At 42.6% G+C, this 18,010-nt stretch overlaps 1 protein-coding gene across 1 annotated transcript in view; it reads right to left on the reverse strand.

The window, feature by feature from the left end:
- Scamp1 (secretory carrier membrane protein 1) overlaps positions 1-18,010 on the reverse strand; it is an 88,490-nt gene that overhangs the window by 43,660 nt on the left and 26,820 nt on the right. The window contains exon 2 of the mRNA XM_036207055.1: positions 13,389-13,466. Within this exon, the coding sequence (XP_036062948.1) occupies positions 13,389-13,466 (78 nt within the window). The remainder of the gene's footprint in view (positions 1-13,388; positions 13,467-18,010) is intronic.

Below are 18,010 nucleotides of genomic sequence, written 5' to 3' on the forward strand. Positions count from 1 at the left end.
GCTTTGGGGCCACTCAGACGCCTCCTGTCCCTCATCCCTCACCTAAGCTCTGTAAGAAAGCCCTTTAAACTCACTGGTTCCCCCAGGTGACCGGTGATAGATTTGGGCTTTGGTTCCTCATTAGGACCTCAGGAGGGGGTAAATATTCACATCTCCCTTAGAGAAGGAATATTAGCAACAGTTGCTTTATAACCTTCTTAGGTCTATGACTGTAAAAGATCACATAACCTACTGCATATATAACATGTCATTTGGGGTGCTTTGAATTTATGTTTCCAGGCCATAGTCATTTATTATTTGGCTTATAATAAACAACATTTTTTTAAAAGATTTTATTTATTTATTATATATACAGTGTTCTGCCTGCATATATGCCTGCAGGACAGAAGAGGGCACCAGATCTCATTAGGGATGGTTGTGAGCCACCATGTGGTTGCTGGGAATTGAACTCAGGACCTCTGGAAGACCAGTCAGTACACTTAACCTCTGAGCCATCTCTCCAGCACTAAACAACATTTTATTTGCCGTTAAAAACAATCCTATTATGAGCTGGGTGTAGTGGCTCACACCTTTAATCCCAGCACTCAGAAGGTAGAGGCAGACAAGATCTCTCAGTTCGAGGCCAGCATGGTCTACACAATGAGTTCCAGTACAGCCAGAGCTACAGAGACCCTGTCTCAGAAAAAAACGAAAACAACAAAACTTTCCTGGAGCTGGGCTATCACTCAATGGCAGAGTGCCTGCCCAGCCTGTGCAAGGCCTACACTCAGTTCCTAGTACCAAAAATTTACACACAAAAACTGTAAATGTACATATTATGAAACAGCTAGTGACTACCACACAGGCACCAGGAAGGAGGCCCTCATCAGATACTGAATCTTCCTGGATCTGCACCTTGGAATTTCCAGCCTCCAGAACTGTGAGCCATCGATCTCTGTTGTCTATAAATTATCTAGTATAAGGCCAAACATGCCCAGAGGATAAGACATGATTCTCACAGTGTGCTGTGTTTCCAGCTTGAAAACAGGCGGGACTTGTGTAGCACATAGGCATTTGAAGACTGGCAGAAGAATACCAGAGAAGCAGAACAAAGGCTATGCAAAGAGCTGTGAGGATTAGACACCAGCAGAGGAGAACGACCCCAGGAATCTTGTGTTTCTCCTTGAGATTGACAGAATGGCATCAGCTTGGGAGACTCAAGCAGCGAGTGTTAAGAGCAGGCAGGGGTAGGTTATCCTCGGGGCTCCACTCTGACCCTTATAAAAACTGAGATGAACAGGTAGGAGCCAGGCAGTTTTAGTCCTAACATACTATCTTATTCCCAGCGTGGCACTCAGACTCTAAAGTGAACCCTGATGATTCTCCAACACTGGCGTTCACTTCTTTGAAGTAGAATCCTCCTCCCGGAAGCATTGCAGGGCCTTTAACAAGCTTCTAACCGATACACTACTGAAGCACGGTAATGCGACAGATGGCCACCTGTCTTGTTTCCACTAGTCTTTAAGAATTTAACTTAGCAGACTGGAGTAAGAGGCTCTGGGGACTGACAAAATGGTCCTGTTGGGAGGTGCCCAAGTACCTCCTGGGAAACGCAGGCGACACTTAAGCCCAAAGGTAAGGCACCAATTAATTACCTGAAAATTCCTAAGACTCTCAGTCATATATACCACTGAATATTATCTTTGCCAGTAACCTCAATGAACTTAGCAGAGATTCTTCCTTAGTCAAATCCCCAGATAAGAAGATAGCATAGTGGGCTAGAGAGATGGCTAACCAGTTAAGAGTACTTACTGCTCTTTAAGAGGACCCAAATGTGGTTCCCAGTATCCACATAGCAGTTCAGAACTGCCTGAAACTCCAGCTCCAAAGGATGATGCCCTCTTCTGGCACCTATGGGTACCTGCACTCATATGCACATAGCCACACATATACATATAATTAAATATCTTTTAAAAAACAAAACAAAACATGGACAATACCTTGAACACAGCTTATTTAGATTGAGTAGAGTTAGCTCTGTTGAGCCCAGACTTTTGACCCACAGTAATCCATGTATTGCTTCACGCACTGAGTTTGTGCTATTTTGTCAAACGATAGAAAATCTGTGTGCATAACTGTGTGACTTGCTAAAGGGTGAGGATAACCTAGGGGACCCAGGCATTGTGATCACACAGTTTCTTGACTCCACTGAACAACAATGGTAGGCCAAGTGGGGGGTAGTCTCAGTAAGGTTTAAGCTTTGGTTTGTGGGAAGATGGCTTTGGCTAAAGCCAATGGCACATTGGACTAGAATAAAAAGCAAGACTAGAGGAAGTAACTTGGAACATACCGGACTTCCTTCTCAATTTTTTCTAGAAGCTGAACAATTATATATATATATATATATAGTCCACTGCTCCTGACCCCTCCAGCAGTAGCCAGACTCTCTTGCCATGAACTTGATCTTTCCCCGACTCTGCTAGCCATCATGGGCATGGGGAAAGGAGAATGCTTGGGGCTTGCTGGCAAGCAAGGAGCCATGCCCACTCTGCCGTCCCATATTGACAGCTAGACATGTGACCCAGGACCTTGACCTTTCTTGTAGGCCCTCTAGAAATAGGGTAGCTTCGGACACCCACGTAAACCAGGAGTGCTGACCTGTGTAGAAATCATATATATATGACAGACTAAGTTCAAGTCTGCTGACCCCCCATGTCATGCCTCTAAGTATAGAATATATAACCACCTCTAAGTAGGTGAGCCAATCTGACCTCTAAGAAAACAACAACATAACAGTGCACAAAGTAGTCTGAAGACAAACTAGAGACCTTGCATCCCTGGAAGGCTACTGGGCCACTTTGTAAGTTTCTGAACTAAGACAATTTGATTTCAGTTGAAAGAACAGACAGGTAAAGCTCTCCAGGGAGTGAGTGACAGGATGTGGCCATGGATTAGATAGAAAAAGAAGCTACGTGAGCTCAAGAACGTTTGTTACTTCTAGCCACTAAGAAACCAGGAGAATAGAAGCACCAGTGTCATGAAATGAGATGGGAAACAAAGTCTGGGTCTAGAGGGGAAAGGAGTGAGTTCCCAGAATGCCCAAACTGGGAGGTGCAGAGAGACAAGGAAATGCACAGCAAGGGACAGATGGGTGTTAAGACGAAGAAAAGGCTTGCACAGTGTTAGAAACAAAACCTGCTCTGTGCAATCATACAGTCAGTCCTGCACTTCAGAAGAGACTGACGGAAGCTATCTAACTCAACCTTTTCCTCCTTGCTTCTTTGTAAGATGTGAAGAAAAACCAAAGGGGTTCAGATGCTTGTCCAAAGTTCCAGCTAAGCAGTACTCAGAGCTGGGCTAAATTGCAGGTCTTCAGGCCCTCCAACTGCATGGCCTGTGTAGTGGATGTCAGAGGCAGTTCTTTCTTAGACAAGCCAATCACTCACGTCCTGTATGGTTAGAGACGCCAGCCTGGCAAGGTCCCTGAATACTACCAGGACTTGCAATCTCCTTCTCATGATTCTTCTTTCTGAAGGCACAGGTCTGTGAGAAAAACTACACATGGTACAAGGAACAAACTAGAAGGTGCCAGACCAGCCCTCCATGAGGAATGGAGATGTGACAGCAGTGTCTCCTAGGATTTCTACCACAGCCATGGACACCAATCGCCAATGGCTACCATGAGTGTGAATCACTCTACTAATCGTGACCATTCCCTAGTTCGAGGTGAGCATTTCTGCTGCACGCATCAGTTCTCAAGGATCCACTCGTTGCTCTAAGTGAACCACCCATAATCTCCCTAAGAAAATGCACCTTATACTCAAGCAATATAGAAGATTTCATAACTCAAGATGAGCATATTTATAGCACATTTCAGTTCAGACTAGGCCCATTGCAGGTGCTCAGTAGTTTTCCGTGATAGCAGACACTCTGTGAACATGATAAGGCATCTTGTGAGAACTCTTGAATTTATAACTATGTGAATTATAAAAGTATTCACCTTTTCATTTTGTAGGCTTTATCTTCCTTTAAGTTTCCTTCTTTTGAGATTATAATTACATCATCCCCTCCCTTCCCACCCTCCAAACCCTGCCTTGTACTTCTCCTTGATCTCTTTCCAATTCATGGCCAAAGTGCTGGCTAGTGACAACAGAGACTAAAGTCATCAGAGAGGAGGGAGCCTTAATTAAGACAATGACTCAAGAAGGAGGTGGTAGCACACGCCTTTAATTCCAGCACTCAGGAAGCAGAAGCAGGCAGACCTCTGTGAGTTCAAGGCCAGCCTGGACTACAGAGCAAGTTTCAGGGAAGCCAGGGCCACACAGAGAAACCTTGTCTTGAAAAATGAATAAGCAAACAAACAAACAAATGAGACTCCATAAGATCAGGCTGTAGGCAAGCCTGTAGGGCACTATCTTAATTAGTGATTGATGTGGGAGGGCCCAGACCACTGAGGATGGTGCAATTCCTAGGCTGGTGGTCCTGGTGGTCCTGGGTTCTATAAGAAAGCAGGTTGAGCAAGCCATGAGGAGCAAGCCAGTAAGCAGCACCCCCCACAGCCTCTGCATCAGCTTCTGCCTCCAGGTTCCTGTCCTGACTTCCTTCAGTAATGAACAGCAATGCTGAAGTGTAAGCCTATAAACCCTTTCCTCCCCACATTGCTATGGTCATGGTGTGTCGTCACAGCAATAGTAACCCTGACTAGGCAGCCTCTTTTTTCATTGTTGTTACATGCCTGTTCAGTCCCTATAACGTTACATGTTTGTTATATTTTCAGGGCTGGTGTCTGACATTGGATAGCCAGTTGGTATGCTCTTCCCTGCAGACTCTCTCTCTCGCACTCTGAGCATCTGGGTTGCCTGTAGATCTTTGTGTAGGGTTGAGGCCTCCTGGCTTTTCACTATCCACTTTGGCTTGTTTATTGTTGCTGTCCTTGTTTAGACAGTTATGTCAATGAGACTTTATAGATGTAGCTTCTGACACTCCTAGGGGACACAGTCTCACAGCAAACTCCCTGATCCTCTGGCTCTTACAATCTTTACACCTCCTGTTCTGAAATGTTCCGTGAGCCTTAGGTATGGGAGTTGTTCTGTAAATGTATCCATTGGAACTGGGTTCCACAGAACAGGGCCTCACTGTGTATCCCTGGCTGGTCTGAACTCCCTACATGGACAGACTAGCCCTGAACTCACACAGATCCACCTGCCTCTGGCTTCTGAGTGTTAGTACTAAAGGCATGCACCACAATGCCCTACTTAAAATCTTTAAGAAATTTTTTTACGTGTATGAGTAGTGACGGGGGGGTGGGGTGGGGGGGGTGGCTGCAGGTGTTGGGACTGAGCCCAAGTCTTCTTCGAGAGCAGCCAGTATTCCTAAAGGCTGACCCAGCTCCCTAGCCCTGGGAAACCTACTTTTAATATAAGAATGTGAAGTGTTTAAGTCTTAGCAAGGTATACACTCAGCCACCCTGCTGTAGGATCTGCCTACTAGACCTTGAGTAACTCATCACATCCCTATGGAATAATCTAGAAGGTTCCATTTCACAAATGCCTTTCTAAAACAAATGTGAATGCAACCAATCAACTAAAACAGTGTTTGGACTCAAGACAAACACTTCATTTAATTCAATTAGTCAAGGGTATTTAAATATTTATAGAATCACTTTTTAAAGCAGTAATTTTATGGGGCTGGGAGAGCTCAGTGGTTAAGGGCACTTGGTGCTCTTGCGAAGGACCTAGGCTTGGTTTCCAGCTCCCATACAGCAGCTTGCCATGCTCAATACACTCCCGTTCCAGGGGCTCCAGGACCTCTTCTGCCCTCCACCTACGCTGCATGCACATGGCACAAGACATGTGTGCAAGCAAAACACCCATACACGTAAAACAAATCTAAAATCATAAAAATAAAAATGCGAGGGTTGGGGATTTAGCTCAGTGGTAGAGCACTTGCCTAGCAAGCATAAGGCCCTGGGTTCGATCCTCAGCTCTGAAAAAAATAAAATAAAAATGCTACACAAGCTGCCCCGGGTTCTTTGATAACATGAAGCAGTGCTCCTGCTCAGAAAATCCAGAATTACTTAATTTTAAACAGACTCTCATTATGGCCACCACCCTACTCACAGATACCCTCTTTCAAATACCCTTTCTGGGACTGTAGAGTCTCAACACCTGGACCATAATTTACAATTTTATGTTTCATTTGTCCTGTATATATCTTCTTTGTATGTATGTGGAATTTTTTAAAATCCCATTTGGGTGACAAATTTTCCAAAGGCAAGGACTTCCAATCCTTAGTCATCTGTCTCTAAAGAGAATAGAGTGTGTGCTGGATAGTTTTATGTCAACTTGACACAAGCTAAAGTCACCTGAGAGGAGGGGGCCACGATTGAGAAAACGCCTCCATAAGATCAGGCTATAGGCAAGCCTAAGGGCATTTTCCTAGTGATCGATGGGAAAGGGCCCAGCCCACTGTGGGTGGTGCCATCTCTGGGCTGGTGGTCCTGGGTTCTATAAGAAGGCAGGCTGAACAAGCCATGAGGAGCAAGGCAGTAAGCAGCACTCCTCCATGGACTCTGCATCAGTTCCTGCCTCCAGGTTCCTGTCCTGTTTGAGTTCTGGTCCTGACTTCCTTCAGTGATGAACAGCAATGCTGAAGTGTAAGCCTAATAAACCCTTTCCTCCTCAACTTGCCTTTTGGGTCATGGTGTTTCATCAATAGTAATTCTAACTAAGGGAGGGTGAAAGGCAAAAACTTGACAAAAAACAGATGAGTCACTGCCACTTCCAAACTAGAAGGCCTGTGTCTCAGATGCAAAACAAACAAACAAACAAACAAACAAACTTAAAATACCTATTTGGAACATCGCTGTGAGAATTTGATAAGGTAAAGCAGAGAACGTGAGTTTCACAACACAAAGCAGACACATGAAAGAGAATACTACCAATTAGAACAATCTAGGGCTGGCAAGATGGCTCAGTAGGGAAAGGTGCCTTCTGCTAAGCCTGAAGACCCAACTTTGATAAGCAGGATCTGACTCTGACAAGCTGTCTTCTGACTGTCAAGCACACACCAAAGTACACACACAATAAAATGTAATAAAAGTTTATAAATAAGCTAAAGCTACTTCTTTAGGAAGGGTGAACATGTCTTGCTAATAAAGTTGTTTAAACAGCAAGTTTGTTATCATTCTATATCAACAAATGTGAACGACCTCAGCAGCCATCTCCTTCCTCAGAAGTTACAGCAGAACCACAGGTGACCACGCAGTTTGCTCTCATTCACCAGACTAGACTACTGCACACTCAAAGCCCTGTGACAAGGTAAATTACAGTGTCACAGGAAACCACTAGCCTTTTCCATCATCCAAACAATTACTTCCATGCCAATAAGCATAACCCTGGGACACAGATACTACACTGAAGCAAAGGCTGATAAGCAAAGGGTTGAAATAAGATGAAATTATTTTGTTTCTTTTCTTTTCTGTTTAAGACAGGGTTTCTTTGTGTAGCCTTGCCTGTCCTAGAAATAGCTCTGTAGACCAGACTGGCCTCAAACTCACAGAGATTTGCCTGCCTCTGCCTCCCACATGCTGAGATTAAAGGTGTGTGCCCCACCACCACCCAGTAACAAAATGAAATTTTCAAGCTTTTCTTTCCTTTTTGTGGAGCTGAAAATGGAACCTAGTATCACCCATACTGTGAAGAAATAGTGCCACTAAGCTAAACACCCAGCTCCCAATGTTCATTTTATTTGCATCTTTTACTGATCCACTATGTGAGGCATCCCCCTACATCTATTTAACCCATTTTCCAACTGTCTGGACAACCACTGAGTGCTCTACAATTCAGTTCAGTTCTGGTACTGCCACACCTTCCCCCGGCAGGTGGATTTCAAAGGTTAAGAGTTCAATAGATGTCTGTCCCCACTTCAGATGCTATTCCTAAGCTCCAAGCTACAGATTGTACTTTTGACTACCTAGTTATAAATGGGGGATTTTCCATGATTTCCCCTCCCTTGGATTTCATAACTTTCTGGAAGGAAAAGTCACAGAACTAATTAATACTAGTTTGTTATAAAGGATGCAATTCAGGACCAACCACTGGAAGGGCTGCATGGCTAGACTATGGAGAAGTGACCCAGATTCCCATGCTCTTTCTAGACCCACCACCCTTCTGGCACCTTGATGGGTGGACTCACTGTATAGAAATGATGGGGTATACCAGTGGCCACTGCAGTGATTAACTCAACCCAGTTCCTCTGTACTAATTTGCTTCTCTGCTGCCACAATGAAACACTGACCAGAAAGCAAGCTTGGGAGAAAAGGGTTATTTACTTACTACTGGTGCACCATCACAGGAAGCTAGGGCAGCAACCTGTGGGGGCCCACAGAGGTTTCCTAGTGAGCTCTGAGCTTGCTTTACCCAGCAGGGCTGCAAAGGAGATAGACTTGGAAAAGAGATGTTAGGGGTATCATGGGTGTAAGGCATGCCCATAGGGAACTGACAGAAGTGATGGTGTTTTATTCTTGGGAGCCAAGTTAGGCGATGGGATGTTGAAACTGAAAACTGCAACCACTGTGTCTCTCTCTCTCTCTAGCGCGCGCTCGCTCGCTCTCTCTCTCTCTCTCTCTCAATTTCTATCTATAGGAATATAGTGTAGGGAGAAATTTAGAGTAAGGTAGAATTTACAAATATTGGGTTAGAAATATAGTTTAAAAAATTAGGATAAGATAAACAACAAGAGAGAGAAACTGTGTCCTTGATTTTCCAACTATGGGGCTATGAACACACAATCCTGGGGAAGAATCAGAAAAAAAAAAATCTATCAAAGATGAGAAAAAGCAGGCAGAAAAAGATTCCTATGGAAGCTTTTGGTCTGGAGATAGCTTAAAATCAAACCCTGAGAGGCAGAGAAAGGAATTTCCCCTGAGGTGGACTCAGGAGAGATAAAACCTTCTGCTCTGCCAGCAGTGCCTGAGAACACTTTTACAACACCATTCAAACAGAGTCAGTTTCCTCTTGAGAATCAAGTCAAAATTTAGGGAACAGAAATTTTGGGAAAGACTTGGTAAAACGTCTCTCTAAAAAACTAAAAGCTTTTCAGACTTTTCCTCTTTCTGTAAGGACAAAAATTTAACTCACCTGGAAATATTATCTATTGCTATGGGAAAATCACCTGTAATTGCTCTAAGAAAAAAGAAAAAACCTCTTAGAATATGGCAAATCCTTTCTGCTAGTCCCGACTCCCCTTCAAGCCAGTATTTTAAAAAAGCAGCTAAGAGCAGAGCATTCACAGAGGTACAGAGGAGGTACAACTGTGCAAGATGCTTGGTTGAGCCAGGCTGCAAAAAAGCATGGGTCCTAAGCTGTGGCAGCATCAAGGGACTCAGCATCAGGGGGGAAGGGGGAGAGGACAAGCAGGAACAAAAGACATCTATCGGGGAGAAAATCTTTCTGAAAAAGCTGGTGTTTCAAGAACTTTCATTTTCCTTCACTAACCCAGTAAGGCAGAAGAGCAAGTCTCAAAGGGTCTTTGCTTCTGGCACCAAAATGCCTGTTCAAATATGCACAAGTGGCATGACTCTGCTCCAGGGAAAATGTCAAGTGAAGGAAACACATCTATTAATACCAGCTCAAGGAGAACAGAAATCTCCCATGATAAAAGAGCAAAAACTTGACTCAAAAACCTCCTGTGGTAAAAGCAAAAGCATGAAAACAAACCATGAAAGTGGAAATGGAAGTGTGGTGGACCCGAAAGGCATCCTGGGAAATGTAGTTTGAAAAGCAGCCTGAGAAATGTAGTAATAGTATGATACTATAGAGAAAAGCAGTCTGGGAAATGTAGTTTTTCAGCTCAAAATGGCAGTACTGCCCAGAAATGTTTTTTCAGCTTCAAATGCAGTTTCTTTTCCAAGCAATATTAGAAAGCTTAATCTTACCTCTTCAGAACTAAGAACAGGTGAACAGCTTGCTTTTCTGGAGATAATTAAAATGCTAATAATGTTTGTCAACAAGCTACTTTGAAATCTTTTAAAAGACAAGGGAAAACAGTCCATACACTGGGAAATTGCTTCAGGTGTGAAAATAAAACAAAACAAACTTAAGATACAAGAGGGAACCATTGATATCATTTAAAATGCTCATGGTGATCTATAAAAACAGCTTTAAAAAATTAAAAGGAGGGAAAGTTGTGCCCTTAGAAAATTGTACCTTAGTCACCAAATGAGGCTTGCTGGCTACCCACAGGAGTCTCATATCAAAGTTGATCATGAATTCCAAACTTAGAAATAAAGCAGTGTTGAGTTCACTTGTAATTTTTACTATATTAACTTATGATTTGTGTACTCTCTATCTTGTTGAAAGAAAATAAGTTAGTTCTGTTGAGAAATTCTAGTGTAAGTTAGTTCTGTTAAGAGATTCTTTCTAGATGTCTATAAAATAATTCTATAGAGTTTCCTCTTGAATATAAGTTTAGTAAATAGTTCTTCTAAGAAATCTCTTCTAGATATGTGCTAAAGTTTGTAAAATAGTTTCCTTAGGAATATGTTTCTAAAATAGTTCTATAGAGTTTCCTTTTGAATGTTTGTAAGAAATATAAATAATTATATGTTGAATATGAGTTTGTGAAAAGTGTAGTAAGTCTAAATGTTTAATGTAAGTTTGTAAAAAGTATAAATATGTATAGTGATAATAGTTCAGTTAAGAGATCTCTTCTAGATGTTTGCTAAGGTTTATAAAGTAGTCCTATAGAATGTAAGTTTGTAAGCAGTATAAATGCATATAGTAAATAGTCATGCTAGTTGCAACTATGTATAGTAATATTCATACAAGAATTATGTTGATATTAATGAACCAGAGTTTGGTGAAGCTAAGCAAATCAAGTTTGATGCAGTTCATTTGATGCAGTTTGCATCAAGAGTTTATTGATTTAAAAAGGGCTTGGCATACCTAAGTCTTTAGATAGCTTAAGATCCATTCAAAAACGAACATTCCATCTTGGTCATCCTCTACTCCTTTACTGGGGGATGTGGCAGACTAGGGATCACTAGGTTGTTCAAACTACTTGCAAGCTCCTGAGTCAGAGTTGAGTTAAACTCTCTACCCCCTCCTGCCAGAGGCTAGAGGTCAGAGATGGGCAACTTTCTTTTTGATAGTTTCCATCCTAAGTATGTTTGATGGAAAGTATATCTCCATGACGGGTAAGGAAGGTCAATCAAGGAGGGCAACCTAAGACAGGCACAGTCTATCTGAGGGGCCTAAGGGGCTCTTTAAAAAATTAAGAGGAGGGACCTGTGGGAGCCCACAAAGTTTTCCTAGGGAGATCTGAGCTTGCTTTACCCAGCGGGGCTGCATAAGGGGGTGGACTGACCATGTGTGTGGTTACTAGGTGTTTGGAAGGGTCTGCACTTGGCTGTGCTAGGGGAAGGTCTTTTGCTCCAGCCCTTGGCATTCCTTTAAAAAGCCCTTTAGTAGAGACAAAAGCGAGGCTGGTGGATTAGGACCCATGCCCTCCTGAGGCTATCCTATGTTTCTATCAGTCTCTCTCTCTCCTCTATATTTCTATCTAAATCTCTTATCCCTCACTCCTCAGGAGTACCCTGGGGGGAAATGGTATGGATAGGCTCCCCAGAAGAACCTGGAGCAGAAACTGAAGCAGTAACCTCAAAGGAAGGCTGCTTACTGTCTTGCTTCTAAGTTCACATTTCATTTGTTTGTTTTGAGACATGGTATCTCTATGTAGCCTTGGCTGACCTTAAATTCACAAAGATCATTTGCTTCTGCCTTTCCAGTACTGGGATTGAAGGCATGCAGCACCAGGCTTCACTACCCTTTTTTGACAGCCCAGGTCCAACTGACTAGAAATGGTGGCACCTACAGTGGGCTAGGCCCTACTACATAAATTAGCAATAAGGAAAGTGTACCATAGTCATGCCACAGGCCAATGTGACAGACGCAATTCCTCAACTGAGGTTCTCTCTTCTCAGGGGACTCTAAGCATATGTCACATTTATAGCTGAACCTAACTATGACACCTTCTGACCCTGGAAGGCAAGCTTAAATGTCTGCCATCTAGCCATGCTTAGATGCTCTGTTGACAACTACCCATCCTGAAGTGTATAGGGACCAAAGCCACCAGTTACCTCATTAGCACATATCAGACTCTCATCTGTCTAGAAATAACACACGTTTTAGGATCTATATGCCCAGGACTGGGGACAAGGACCAAATACATTTTCCTTTTTATTCACAACTTTGTACAAAGCTCTCCTCAAACTAACAGGCCAATAAAAGAGACACTGAAGAAACTCCCAAGCAAAACCTACATCTTCACTATGAAAAATATCCACCAGGAAGAGGTGATCACCAGTTAAGGGTCATTACAGAGTGGTGAAAATCCACATGTATAACTCAAGTATTCATGGGGTGACTAAAACATTTCCAGAGTCACAAATGTCTACAACTGGGGACCTGGTGAGGACAATGTCTAAGATACTAACACAAAGATAACATTCAGAAGATAACATTTTATGGAGAGAGATACTTCAATAGTTTTAAAATCTGGGTCAAAATTATCAAAGACTTTAATAAAAAGCCCTAACTGTAACTGGTTATGACCTTAATGGACAACAGAAGACAGTCCTTTATACCCTCTTAATGTGCATGCAGAGTAGAACAACACTGTTCAGTGGAGATTTTCTCATAACCCTAAGCAACACTAAATTTTGAGAGGAAAAATATTCTTTCCTAGAGCAAGTGGATTTCCTGACGGAAACTGCTACAGAAGGTGAGTCCTGCTCGAAACACTGTGACTCAAATGACAAGCAACTTACTTAGAATATTACAGTAAGTCCCAGACACAATCCCCATCGCAAGAAAGTGTCTCCCAGGGCTGGAGAGATAGCTCAGTGGTTAAGAGCACTGACTGCTCCTCCAGAGGACCTGGGTTCGATTCCAAGCACCCACATGACAGCTCACAACTATCTATAACTCCAGATTCAGGGGACCTGAAACTTCCCATGGCAAAACACTAATTAATGAACATAAAATAAAATTAAAAAACACCTCCCCACATTACCACAAAGACAACACAACATCAAAAGGCACACTCCTACTTCCCAATGTTTCAAGTACTGTAGGGAGGCTCGTAGAACACAGGTTAGCACTTTACTGAGTGGAAGAGGGAACCTGAGGAATTTCTCTAGAACCATCCTGGTAATTTTTGGTTACCACCAATGCCCTTTGCATAGAGAAATAATCCTAACTTGCTGAATTCTAAATAACACACTCATTCACACAGCTTGTTTTACATTCACTTACTACATCAGCTGAAAAGAAACATAATTAAAATATAATTCCCTATTTAATTTCCATTTAAACATTTAAAAGAAGTGCAAGTAAAAATACTCTTACCGTTCTAGAATCTGAGAAAGGGTTATATTCATCAAGGCCTGGTGGAACATTTCTGGTCACCTGTGTAACAGATGGGTCCTAGAATATAATTTGGAAAAAAAAAAAAAAAAAAAAATATGTGTTATCTATTAAGACACATTTTGATATTTACATGGTATTTGCTTTATGTGAACCTTTGGTCACTCCACAAAACAGTGCAAACTTACAGTACTGTCAAATGCATCCCACATTTCAACAAAGGTAATATTTAAACCCACAGCCCTCACACCCTCAAAGAAAAACAAATATAACTTGGGTTTGGCACAAGACAGCTGCTAGTCTGTCTATAATGACAGAAGCAGGTCCCTCTTACTGCTGTGAGGTGCTGACGGCCCAAGTCGCTCAGATTAAACCCACCATCTTTAAGACCCACCCAAGTGAGTGCACACCTCTTACCTCCTTATGACACAGGGTCTCACTCTGTAGTCCAGGCTGGCTTTGAACTCTGAGTGCTGGTCATTACATTCATAAGCCACCATACCTAGCTTCACGGTCTCCTTTTTATTTTTGTAATGTTTTATTATTTTGAGAATTTCATACATGAGTAATTATCTACATCACTCCCATCCCCTCCCCCCAAACCCTCCCATGTTCTACCTCCCAAACACATGATCTCTTCTTTTTTTATTGTCACATGTGTATGTTTACATGTTTATATGTGTGTGTGTATACACACAGGTATGCATATATACACATACATACACACACAGGTATATATAGAGAGATATATACACACACATATACATAATCTACTGAGTCCATGTGCTCGTGTGTGTGTGTGTGTGTGTGTGTGTGTGTGTGTGTGTGTGCGCGCGCGCATCCAAGGCTGACCACCTAAGATCAGACAACCTCTGGGGAAGCTCATCCCTGAGGGAAACTGACTCTCCCTCTCAGCAGTCACTGACCACCTAGAGCTCTTTTTATAGAAGTGGATGGTTCCCTTTTTAAAACAGTACCTTCAACAGTTGGGGACCCGCCACCCAGCTCCCAAATAAATAAACACAGATACTTATTATTACTTATGAATGCCTGGCTGGCCTTAACTTGGTTTATTTCTAGCCAGATTTTCTTAATTTAAATTATCCTGTCTTTCTTTTGCCTGGGCTTTTATCTTTCTCTATTCTGTGTGCCTTTCTTCTTTCTCCATGACTTACTGTATAGCTGGATGGATGGTCCCTGGAGTCCTCCTCTCCTCCTCTTTCTTGCTTCTGAATCTTCTTTTCCCAGATTTCTCCTATTTATACTCTCTGCCTGCCAGCCCCGCCTATCCTTTCTCCTGCCTTGCTATTGGCCGTTCAGCTCTTTATTAGACCAATCAATTGTTTTAGACAGGCACAGTAACACAGCTTCACAGAGTTAAACAAATGCAACATAAAAGAATGCAACACATCTTTGCATCATTAAACAAATTTTCCAGAGCATAAAAAAATGTAACACATCTTAAATATTCCACAACATCTATGAGTTCAAGACCAGCCTGGTCTACATAGTGAATTCCAGGCTAGTGGGATTAAATAATGAGACCCTGTCTCAAACAACAACAATAAACAACTGGGTCTTTCTTTTGGTCAGCCAGGTGTGGTGGCACAAGACTATTCAGGACTAATTCAAAACTCAGGAAGCTGAGACAGGAAAAATTCAGAGTTCAAGGCTAACCTGGGCTAAACAGGGACAGCCTGTGAGGAAAAGAAGGGAAAGGAAAAGCAGAATAAGGAAGGGGAGGGGAAGGAAGGGACTAGGGAAGGAAGAATGGGGAAGGGGAATGAAGCAAAGAAAAAGATGAGGGAGAAAAGGAAAGAGAGGGGAAGGAAGGGGAGGAAAGGGAAACAGAAGAGGAAGGAGGGAGGAAGAAGATGAAAAAGGGAAAGGGAGGAAAGGTAAAGAGGAAGGAAGAGAAAAAGGAGGGAAGTGGGTAGGAGAAGGGAGGGGAAGAGGAAGGAGGGGAAGAGGAAGGAGGGGAGGGAAGACGGAGGGATGGGCAGAACAGAGGCAGAAGAGCCACAGCGTCTCAGATTCCCAAGGAGCACCTAGAATGACAACCGAGGACACCAGCCGTCATCTAGTGGAGAAACAGGATGGGAAGGAAGGAAAAGAGCTGTGAGAGGGCGACACCTTCAGTGAAGTCCTCCAGCATCTCAGTCTCCAATCAAATGCCAGGGACATACATGGCGCTTTTACTGGTCTCCACCCCAGGACTGCTGTCAAACCACTGTTACTGCATACTGTTACTGTTTCCCTCCAAACAGCAGCAGGGAATATGAACGTTTCCAAGCAAGGACAACCCTCATCAGGAAGGGCTCACATCAAACAAACTAAAATGGGGAAAAGGAAGAACTAGAGGACACAGCCACACACACCCCAAATACACACAACCCAACAAATACACACAAAGAAGGGAAGGGAGGGAGGGAAAGAGGGAGAGAGGGAGGGAGGGAGGGAGGAAGGCAGGAAGGCACTGCAACATTTCCACAACTCCATACTGAAACCAAAGATAATGAGACAGTCAAAATGCCAGAAAAGGAGCTCAGGGTCCTATTTTTAAAAAGATCAATGACTACATAGGGGACTCATGTAAGTAGATGAAAAAAATCAAGGTCTGAATAAGAAAGTAAGGTAGATAAAAAGGGCCATTAGTTCAAAAATGAGGAAAAATCAGCAAGGAAACTGAGATTCTGAAAAAGAACCAAGTTAGAAATGCTGGAAATAAGAATCTATCAGCCAAACGAAACGCGGCAGGAAGCATCATCAACAGACAAAGACAGAAGAAGAATTATCATCTGTGCAGAGGGACAGGCTTAAGGCAATGATACACTCAGATATACACAAAGAAAAACAGGTGAGCATGGACAAACAAACCTCCACGAACTCTGAGGACGGTCAAGAAGCCATACCCGAGGAGAAGGACTAAGATAAATCTGAAGGCCTAAGTGGTCATTCCACAAAACCATTCCAAGAATTTCCCAAACGGAGAGGAGGAATGGGCCCCAAACACAGGGGTCATTAGACTCCAACCAGACACCTCCAGAGAATGTCCAGCCTTCTCACAGTCAGTGTGCTGAAAACACAAAGCAAAGAAACACTACTACAGATGTAAAAGGGTCTAAGGTGCCGCTCAGAGGGAGGGCATTCTCCTGCTATGCACAGCACTGGTTCAGCCTCCAGCATCTGAAGAAAAATAAGCTTTAAGGGGAAAATACCAACACATCTACAAAGACAAACACACCCCATCTCCCATTAGCAACCCAAATCAGCACAAGAGCATGGGGCATGCACTTCACCCCAAAAGTAAACAAATACCAATCAGAAGCACTTTAGACAGCAAAGCCACCTTTTATAATGGAGAGACAAGGACATTTCAAGACAGTACAAACTTAAGCAACTTGTGACAACCAAGCTACCATCATGTATAAAATGCAATACACAGAAGACAAAGACAGTCTTCATCACAAGAGCCCAGGAACGTATTATTCTCCTGCGAGGAAGAGATGACCAAAGGGACATAGGAATGAGTCAGTCGTGGTCAACAAGGAAACCAGCAAGACCATAGGACTAACAAGGTGGAACAGTGATCCAACAAAACCATCAACAAAACCTTAAGCAGCAGCAAATCCCTCTCGATATCTTCTTCAAATGGAAACCTTAATTTATGCAGAGGAGAGCTGACATGGTTAAAAACAGATGGAGGCAGGTGAGACAGCTCAGTGGATAAAGGCACTCGGTGGCCTGTGTTTGATTGATCCCTGGAAATCACATAGAGGTAGGAGGAGAGGATGAATGTCACACAAGGTTATCCTTTGACCTCCACATGCACAGCATGTCATGTGCGCTCACACACAAATAATAAAAGTTTATAAAAACAAGATTCAGTTATCTTGGTCTTAGCTAGAAGAATAAGACAAAATAAACAAAAGAGCTCAAAGTATCCCTACCTATACTTAAAAGAGCCTGGGGCTGCACTAGAAAATTTCCTAGACCTGATAAACACTTTCAGCAATGAAACAAGATTAAAAAAAAAAAAAAATCAGTAGTATTTCTACTACCAGAAACAAATTTGATAAGCAAATCATCTTAATAAAAATCTCATTCACAATGTATCCAAAAACATAAAATACCCAGGAATAAACCTCACCAACGAGGTGAAAGGTCTCTATAATGAAAACTTGAAAACACTGAAGAATGAAATTGAAGAGGACCAGGCAATTGGACAGACTTCCTATGCTCACGGATTGGCAGAATAAACAGTATAAAAGAGTAATATCAAAAATGATGTATCTATTCAATGCAATCTCCATCAAAATTCCAGGGACACTCACAGAACTAAAAAACAATCTTTTAAATTCACAAGGAAGGACAAGGGGTCCCGACGCTATAGAAATCCTAAACAGAAGAAGCAATGTTGGATGTGTCACACTTCCTCATCTCAAATCATACTACAGCAATAAAAACTATGCGACTTCACAAAAGAAACATAGACAGCAGTGGGTACAATGGAGGTCCCGGAAAGCAGCCCGCACAGCTGTGGGCACCTTGTTTTTTGAGGACGCTGCCTTTTAGAAGCACACACTGGGAATGAGAGCTGCCTT

The sequence above is a fragment of the Onychomys torridus genome, chromosome 15 (genome assembly GCF_903995425.1).
Source record: "Onychomys torridus chromosome 15, mOncTor1.1, whole genome shotgun sequence".
NCBI classification, from domain to species: Eukaryota; Metazoa; Chordata; class Mammalia; order Rodentia; family Cricetidae; genus Onychomys; species Onychomys torridus.